Source organism: Pristiophorus japonicus, chromosome 12 (genome assembly GCF_044704955.1).
Source record: "Pristiophorus japonicus isolate sPriJap1 chromosome 12, sPriJap1.hap1, whole genome shotgun sequence".
NCBI lineage: Eukaryota > Metazoa > Chordata > Chondrichthyes > Pristiophoridae > Pristiophorus > Pristiophorus japonicus.
Window position 1 is genome coordinate 3,740,253 of NC_091988.1, and position 9,332 is coordinate 3,749,584.

At 43.2% G+C, this 9,332-nt stretch overlaps 1 protein-coding gene across 3 annotated transcripts; it reads right to left on the minus strand.

The window, feature by feature from the left end:
* Positions 1 to 855: 855 nt before the first annotated feature.
* trnt1 (tRNA nucleotidyl transferase, CCA-adding, 1) lies at positions 856 to 7,856 on the minus strand. Of its 3 annotated transcripts, none has more exons than XM_070895148.1 (7): positions 7,627 to 7,856; positions 6,862 to 7,055; positions 5,745 to 5,883; positions 5,452 to 5,578; positions 3,098 to 3,291; positions 2,681 to 2,955; positions 856 to 1,590 (listed from the first exon to the last, which is right to left on the minus strand). In XM_070895148.1, exons 1-7 carry the CDS (start codon positions 7,748 to 7,750, stop codon positions 1,342 to 1,344), a joined length of 1,302 nt encoding a protein of 433 aa, XP_070751249.1. In that variant the 5' UTR covers positions 7,751 to 7,856; the 3' UTR covers positions 856 to 1,341. The 3 variants fall into 3 exon arrangements, with proteins under 3 accessions (XP_070751249.1, XP_070751250.1, XP_070751251.1); XM_070895149.1 differs by having other exon boundaries at positions 2,681 to 2,934; positions 7,627 to 7,854; XM_070895150.1 differs by having other exon boundaries at positions 7,622 to 7,709.
* Between the last annotated feature and the right edge of the window lie 1,476 nt (positions 7,857 to 9,332).

Sequence of the window (9,332 nt, forward strand, 5' to 3'; positions counted from 1 at the left end):
TTCTATCTAATCTGACATTGTTGTAGACAATTGTGAATATGTTCCTTTTAAAAAAACCTTTACTATTCTGGACTTAAACCTAGTTTCTCCCTCTGGTTCTCACTGCCCATTTTGGAAATTATTTTAAAAACAAAGGTTTTCAGTGACAAAGCCCAAACAGCCATTTTTTAAGTAGTCAGCAAATAAAAATACAAGGCAAGCTTCCGAAGGTATCAGGACCAAGGGCCATTGCATTGATGCATCTTAAATACAAGGCAGGTGGGTACAAAAACACCCCAACAGGTCATAACTATCATTTTGTACAACATAAATTAGCAAGAAAGGGACTATGAAGTGGCAAAGAAACATGTGGCACCATTACACTCAGAGGCCGATACCACCAAACATCACAGAGACAGGAAAGCAAGCCCAATGGAGATACACAATCCCACCTTGTAGCATGATGAATGGTTACAGGTAATTGGGGGGGTTTTTAAACATGAAAGCCCATAAAAATGGGTTCAGAGTATTTTTCAATAGCAGATACAGACATATAGTCTGTGTCGATCATTATTCTGGGAGGCATAGTATAATTTCATCATTTCCATATTTGCATTAAAAAAAATAACCAGATGTTTCTTTAAATTCCTTTTTTTAGCAACCCAACACTGACAGGATTATATTTTAGCAAATAAATGTGTTGTCTTTAAGCTACATTGTAATTAGTACTCAATCAGCAAGTCACAAGCCCACTATGATGGTTAAGTAGTGTAGTCACCACCAAGACAAGCGCATGGCAGCATGAGGCATGAAAAACATAACAGTATCACAGATGAACACTTCAGTCTGTAATCTGAAAAGACAAATGCAAGAACATTTATTCATGAATTCATATTTTTAATTTTCTTCCTTCATTACAGATAAACTACTCAACAGGTTAGAGTGAACCTGAACACAATGTCATATATTGGCAGGTTTTTAGATCTAGTATTTCAAGTTGGTCATTTATCTAGAACAAGGCCAGCTACTTTTAGCCACACATACTGTTGACACCTTGCAGGTGCAAACTGCTCAGAACTGACTCCTAGTCATCTGCATATATCCAAATCTATCCAATTTGTTTTAATTTAGACTAGAATCCAATTCTGCTGCTTAATAAAACTAGTGAACATGTAAGTAAACTACAATGATCTTAGTGACAGAAAAATCAAACAGCTGAATTAACAATGCAATATAGTAAACATGTACATAATTAAAAATGTGAGGTTGATGACAAGAGATTCAAGACAAACGTTTTAGGAGAATAAAAATTGATTTCAATCCAAGTCTTTTTCTCTCCATTCCAAAACCTGTCAAAGGTCTTTATGGATTTTTTACAATACTCAATAGTTCTTCCTTATCCATCAGGTAACCACTCTTTTTCCATGTATCCCTAAGTTCCTGCAGCATTGTCCCAATTTCCTTTCCAGAAATTATCCCTATTCTTCGTAGATCATGGCCACTAACAGGAAAGCGTGGGATGGACCACTGCTCCATGTCCTTCAGTAACTTCTCCTCTCCTTGGTACTTCAGCAATTCACACACTCTGCTTTGTGCATCTGGTTCTCGGGACTGAAAATTGAGCAGAAAACAGATAAAGCAAACCCATAGCATCAGTCTCAATAAACACACCTAAGCAGTACCAAGAAATGATATTAACCATTCAGCAGCCAAATGTACAATGCAAAGTGAACTAATGAACAGATGTAACATCAGACATTTTCAAGAGCACTGCAATGTTATTATATTGGAAGATTATTAAACAGTAAACCTGCAATGTTTCTTGCTTTTAACATCTCAGCTAGGTAAAAACTAAAATTGCTTGTATTTGTTGCAAAACTTTTTCAGCTATTGAGGTCAATAGATGATTCCTGGATAGTTAAGCAACTCAATTATATTAAATAGTTTTAGTTGGATAGTGCACTGCATGGTACCCCGATTTTACATGGCGTGCTTATTAAAGTGGAGTAGCAATTTCACTCCCAAACTGAATTTTGTAAAGGCTGTGGTTATATTACAGATACTGGTTTGATTCTGGTACCTGCTTAAAGCAAAATGGGAGCCATCAGACCAGTTACACTGCTGGTTCTGTATTGCTCTCTGACCAGGGAAAATGGTGCTCTGCTCATGCAGTATTTTAATCTATTCCGCAAGTTGATGTACACGTTGTTTTCTCTATCATGGCCCCAGCACTCCCATGCTCCCCAAAATGCAGATTCTCGACTTTGAACATATAGATTTTCCACCTTTGTTACTGAAACAACTTCAAAAAATGTGCAATAGAATCAGACATAAATTGGTCTGGGCACAGGTTTAATCTGTTTGACCCAAATGTCTTCACCATAAACATCTAAATATGTCAGCTGAAATCCGCCACAAATTTTTTAATTTATCACCTCAGTTAGGCTAAGCGATCCCAAAACCGTAGAAATGAACACCACGCTCAGTCCAGACACAGTTAACCATTGAAGCTAGCACATTCCCCATTTTAAAAGTGCCTCAACACTACATGATGCAGGTTATTTTCACCAGAAAACCTCATAACTAATTTGAGTTATCTGAATGCTTCACTTGCAGAAAAGTCATATTATATAACCTTTGAGATATTCTATTTATGTTCCCACCATTTCTTTTTGAAAATGTTAACTCATTTGTTACTTACGTCTATAATGAAATCTCTGTAGGGTTTTAGCAGATCAGCGCCATCAGCCTTGATCAAATCTCTTCTATACTTAACTAGGAATAAACCAAGTTGCTTTTCCTCTTTTGAAATTTTTAGCCTCAAGTCAAGTCTGAGAACATCGTCCTGTATTCGAAACAGTGCTGAAAGAACAGTCATAGGTTTTGGAGAGTGATGGCGCACATTTTTGCACACTCTGTTTAGTTCCTCCAGGCTGCCTTCAATTACTGGTAATCCTACAGGGGGAAAAATTGAAGCTAAAAGCAACAAAATATAAAAACTATATACATCACAAAAATGCCACATAACTAGCTAGCAAGAAAGAAGCTATAGCATACATTGTCAACTCTGCAAGGAATTGTACATTATTGTAAAAATATCTAAGAGTTATATGCCTACCAATATACTGGGCTACATCCAGTTCATACATAAGGCTGACAAGATGAGCAGCATGGTTTCCAACTAGAGTTTTTTTCAGCTCAAACCAGATTCTTTCTCCAGAAATCCCAGCCATGCCCTTTCCATGTTGCTTGATAGACTTCAGTGTCTTTGGATCATGGTCTCCTGATTCTTCAGCAATCTTGCCATAAAACCTAGAAGATAATAGTTATTTGTATAATGAACCAGATTTTAGTCTAAGGATTCAAGGTTTATCTACCTCCCACAATATTTATTGTACTAGTAGTCCAGCCACTCTTCCAGAGAAAGAGTCCAGTGGGCCTGAATGCCTTTCGGTTGTTTGTTTTGAGTACAGAGAGAAGGGTAAGCTTAAAGTGGTTCTTGGTGTAGGGCTCTACATTCCAGGGGTCCCTCAGTTTACCAGAACTCGTTCATTTTCAGCAGAATCTAAATATCTTAACCATGGTGCTTGGGGCAGAGGTTGGCAGTTATGGTGAGCCAAAATTCTAATTTGTCACATAATTAGTATAAAATTAATTTGTGGCCTGTATCTGGCCAGAAAAAGGTCAGAGCTAGTTACCAACAAGGGAAATTTGAGGAGATTCTCAGGAGCATAGAACAGTATTTCTTTAATCTCCTAAAGCTGCCACTGTAGCTATACAATGAAACTATTCAGCGGAATGTTTTCTTGGAACAATTACTAAAATATTACTTTATCTCTACACTTTATAAAATATCTCCTGCCAAGGGAAAGAGTGCTAGTGACGTGCTGGCACCATTGGTGAGCATGAAGCCAGTTAAGACTTTTGGGCCAATATTTATTTTTGGAGAGTTGGGAGGGGTAATATGGAATAAAGGAAAGCATCAGAGGTAGCAGAGCTCAGTGCAAGGCTGTCCACTTGCAACAAGAGGGCCACAATGTTGAATTGCCCAACTATTGCCACTCAGCTCTACTCAATAGGACAGAAATGCCTTTTTTTTTTAAAAAGAGAAGGCTGGTGTGAAGAAAACGGATATATATATATATATTGATCGGTTTGTGGTAGACTCACTTACAATCAGGCCAGCATCAAAAATGCAGAAAAACAGCACAAGGTCACCATGAGATCTCCTGCACCAGTGGACGTGGATCTGGGTGAAAGCACATACACGTACACGAATTTAGTTCAATATATGGGTCAAAATAAAATACAGGGATTAACAGGCCTCAGCCAGGCTCAAAACAGTAGGCCTGACAACTCGTGAGCTCGAAAGCACGAGACTACAAGCAGAAGGACCACCTCGTGTCAAAACATGCTTTATTCAAATATAGTATCGGTTGAGCCTTGATGGCATAGAGGGATCCCACAACTAGAGTCCTTCTCCAATGGCAATAATTTATCTGGCCCTTCTCTCTGTAATTATATTGGAGAGCAGTAATCTGCCCCTGGAGGAGTGACTGAATTTATCATAGGTCATTGCGTTGATATAAAAATCTCTACAGTATTAATCTATAGTATCTTGGTATTGTTACTCTATTTCAGAATGCTATTCCCTCAATGTATATGGGGGAGGGGCAGAGAAAGAAAAGTATGACAGTTTTTCTAAAGAAAATGGTTTCTGCCATCATATCTTAAAAGGACAAACACTGACAACACCAGGGACAGATTGAAGAGAGATTTAGTTAATTAACAACGTAGGTTGAATGATATTCCTGAAACACAAAATTCTCTGTGCTCTATATTTTAAAATATTTTAGTAAATGCTTTGAACATTTTATGAAGTTTTTCTCCCTCAATCAGAATAGAACTATTTTATATTACAAGTACACTGTAGTTTTCTTCAGGGGTTGGCTATTTAGCATGAAAGATTAAGTGGTAAATCTAAAATTCACCTTTTGCACAGCTGACATTATTGCAGGCCCTCTTATTATTTCTAGAAAAGTGAAGCCAGTGAAGGAATAAGTGCAAGGAATAATGTAAATACTTAAGACTTATAAACATAATTTGCAATTACACCTCTCCCACCTCAAAAAAAAACAAACTTCAGGATTCTGTGAAGAACTCTGTACTAATTTAATTGCATGAAACAAAAATGCTGGAATATATGGCCCTTGGAATATCCTTTGAATCTTGTAACAGTGTAAGAATTTATACTGTGTTTCTATGTTTTCCGCCCATTCACTCAGTCTGAACATTTCTAAGAGGGGGGGGGGGGGGGAGAATGTAATTCCTTTCAATTATCCTATAAAACAGTTTCCCTTCAGAAACCACGGCCCGCCATTTGTCAGGTTTCACCTTAATGCAAGATTTTTTTTAATTGAGATGTCACACCATCTTTAATCAGATATATCAACAGAGCAAACATAAACCAACCTAAAATACCGCATTATTCGCAAATAATCTTCCTGTATCCTCTCTGATGGATCGCCTACAAATCGAACTTTCTTGTTTTTCAGATCCTCATAGCCGTTGAAATAATCATATAGTGTACCATCAAGGGCTGAGAAATAATTAAATCATTAAAATCAGTTTCAGTACACCAAAGTCACAGCCTAAAACATTACACATCCATTTTAATGTTTACTTTGTGTTTAATGATTACAAGAATAAAATATAAGTAAGGCAACACAAGGCATAGCCCATCTGAAACTAAAACAGAACATTACCTAAAAACATAGAGTTGATAGTCAGGTCTCTTCGTTCAGCGTCCGTCTGCCAGTCTGTTGTGAACTGTACTTCAGCATGCCTGCCATCTGTTACAACATCAACTCGCAATGTAGTAATCTCAAAGTTCTGATTATGCACCTATGCAAGATATTTTAAAATGGTAAAAGTTTTCATTTTGAACCCTAAAGACTATATCAATATTGACTTGATTTATTGATAACCAACCCAAGCAAATAACTTATTAAAATGGTTAGAACTTTATATTCCAGATATACACAAATTCCAACAGTCATGTGTCAGGTTCCTTCCCCACTGTATTTAGCGTGTCTAAATTATTTTAGATATATTGCATCTAGGAATGTACTCCCGATGATTCAAAGTAGCTTTTTTGCATAAAAGTGGAAATATGCAATGTAAATAACACAATAAAGTGAGAAATGTAATGTAAGAAAATCTAAATTGTCAGATAATTTGAATAAAGAATTGAGTTGAGTAGACTGCGCTCTTAAATAACTTTGCTGAATTGCCTGGAATACATCTCCTATAGATGAAACTATGTACACTTTTTGAAAAAGTTGTTAAGTCCTGAACATTTATTTTAACTATTATCTTACTTTACGTGTCCCGTTAAAAACCTTTTAAATTCTTTCAATGCATATTTGGGTAACTTCAATAGTTAATCAAACTCATTAAGATTCATAGCATGAGATTAATAAAGACATCTGAATTTCATATGTAACATTTTCCACAGCACCGTGAGTGGAAGCAAACTCAACACGTCAGTCCTGTGCTGTTTGTAGACTTATTGCTGAACTGGACTTCTACTTGGTCATTAACATTATGAATGTTTTCATCGAGAAGAAACAATAATAAAAGTTTTATGTTCCTGTTATGATGACGATGATGACAAGAACAATCATGTTTCTAAAATTTGGCAGGTATGTAATATTTTGACGCTATAATGCAAAGATGAGATGTGACAGCAATCCTTTGAGGCCTCGCTCTACATGCCAAAGGATGCATTTTAGAAAAGGGAGTGAGTTTATTGCAGTACAGCTCAGCACCCGGCCCCAGTTAGGCGGCAGGAGCCTGGCTCCGTTGCCAGCTTGCACCTACTCTTGCAGTGATGGTGCCATGCTTCTCCCCTTTGTTGTTGATCATCCGGATGCCGGCGGCTTGGAACAATTCTTTCATATGTTCAGGAGTGGCTGTGGTGGCAAAGTCCACGTCTTCCGGCTGTTTCCCGCTCAGCAAATCCCTGACGGCGCCGCCTGCTATCCTCAGCTCCTGCTTGTTTGTACTGAACAGCTCTGTAAAACAAACACACGCTTGGTCACCTTGGTCACTGTGGCCGGCTGGCCGCCCGCCCGCCGGACCCCCCGCCCCCCCCGGCCCCTCCCCTCCGGCCGCCCCCCCCGCCCGCCCGCCGGACCCCCCGCCCCTCCCCTCCGGCCGCCCCCCCCGCCCCCCGGCCGGCCCCCCCCCCCGCCCCGCCCGCAGCCCCCCCGGCCCGCAACACGCGCTCAAAAGGTGAAGGAAGATTTCAGCGGTGACGGGGAGAGGGACAGGGGGCAACAAGAGATATCCGACCAGTCAGGGGGGGGGGGGCCCGGGGGGAGGGGCACGGGGGGGGGGGGCCCGGGGGGAGGGGCACAGGGGGGGAGGGGCACAGGGGGGGGAGGGGCACAGGTGGGTGCGGGGGGGCTTATTGTCGTCTCTCCGGGCCGGCCCGGGCAGCAGGTCCCGCGGCTGGGCGCGGACACAAAGAGCGGGGCCGCGGCACGGAGCAGGGCGCTGCCAAGATGGCGGCCCTCCCGGACCGGACCAGACCGGACCGGACCGGACAACAACCCGCCGCCCAGGCCCCGGCCCTCACCTCACCTGCGATACTCTTCAGGCCGTCCGTGAACAACGACTCGAACTCCGATGTTTTGAGCTGCATAGTGACGAGGCCTCGGCGCAGGGCCCTGCTTCCACCGGCAATGCGCAGCACTCCGCTCCACATCGAGCTGCAGCCGCCGTCGTCGTCGTCGTTGGGCCGCGCAGTCCACTCACCGGCAAGAGGGGGGAGGGGGGAGGGGGCGGGGCCACGGCCCCGAGACCGCGCGCGGCCTCACTTCGCCTGCGCACTCAACTCAACCCCCGAGACCGCGCGTGCAGGCGCCTGCGCACTCAACTCAACCCCCGAGACCGCGCGTGCAGGCGCCTGCGCACTCAACTCAACCCCCCGAGACCGCGCGTGCAGGCGCCTGCGCACTCAACTCAACCCCCCGAGACCGCGCGTGCAGGCGCCTGCGCACTCAACTCAACCCCCGAGACCGCGCGTGCAGGCGCCTGCGCACTCAACTCAACCCCCCCCCCCGAGACCGCGCGTGCAGGCGCCTGCGCACTCACTCACTCACCCACCCCCAGCGCGCGAGCGCCTCACTGCGCCTGCGCGTCTGGCAGCCTCGGGGTCCTCAGTCCCAACAGTGCCCGTGCACCTGACAGAGTTCCCGCCGGCCGCGCTCGGGACCGCCTGCTCTACAGTAAGGGCGTAAACTAGAGAGAGAGAGAGAGATTTAAGCAACTGGTGAATGGTCCAAGATGTTAGTCGGGGTGAGATGTCACAAGATAGCAAAAATGATGAATAGCTTTAAGTATTGCAACTGAATAACACGGTGGAAGACAAGAATGAAGCAGGAGCCGGCCATGCAGCCCCTCGAGCCTGCTCCGCCATTCAGTGCGGCCATGGCTGATCCACCTCACCACTTCCTGCACGGTGCCCCTATCCTTTCATTCCTTTAATATACAAACATCTATCAATCTGGGTCTTGAATATACTCAGCGACTGAGCCTCCGCGGCCCTCTGGGGCAGAGAATTACAAAGATCCACCACCCTCCCAGTGAAGAAATGTCTCCCCATCTCAGTCCCCAATGGCCGAGCCCTTATCCTGACACTGTGATCCCCCCCCTGGTTCTAGACTCTCCATCCCCCTGGGGAAACACCCTCCCTGTCACCGCCTGTAAGAATTCTGTATGTTTCAATGAGATCACCTCCCATTCTTCTAAACTCTCGAATATAGGCCCAGTCTGCCCAATCTCTCCTCCTAGGACAATCCCCCCATCCCAGGAATCAGTCTGGTGAACCTTCGCTGCACTCCCTCCGTGGTAAGTCTATCCTTCCTTAGGTAAGGAGACCCAAACTGTACACAGTACTCCAGTCTCACCAGGGCCCGATATAATTGCAGTAAGATGTATTTACTCTTATTCTCAAATCTTCTTGTAACAAAGGCCAACATACATTTTGCTTGCTTAATTGCTACATTCTAATCCGTGTGAACCATTTTAGAATCTATGGAAGTTTGGAAGATGACAACTAATGCATCATCTCTCTCTATAGTCACCTCTTTCAAAACCCTAGGTTGTAGGCCATCAGGTCCAGGGGATTTTTCAGCTTTCAGTCCCATTAATTTCTCCAGTACTATATTTTTACTAATTTCTTTCAATTCCTCATTCTTGCTAGACCCTTGGTTCTCCACTATTTCCAGGAGTTTTTTTTTACGTCTTCTTCCGTGAGGACTTGTTTAATTTCTCTGCCATTTCCT

Excerpts from the sequence above, each read along its gene's own strand:
- trnt1 (XM_070895148.1), bottom strand. The coding sequence starts at position 7,750 with ATGTGGAGCGGAGTGCTGCGCATTGCCGGTGGAAGCAGGGCCCTGCGC. Across the intron at positions 7,056-7,626 it reads CGGCCTGAAGAGTATCGCAG|AGCTGTTCAGTACAAACAAG; the intron begins GTGAGGTGAGGG and ends TTTGTTTTACAG. Across the intron at positions 5,884-6,861 it reads ATGGCACCATCACTGCAAGA|GTGCATAATCAGAACTTTGA; the intron begins GTAGGTGCAAGC and ends TATCTTGCATAG.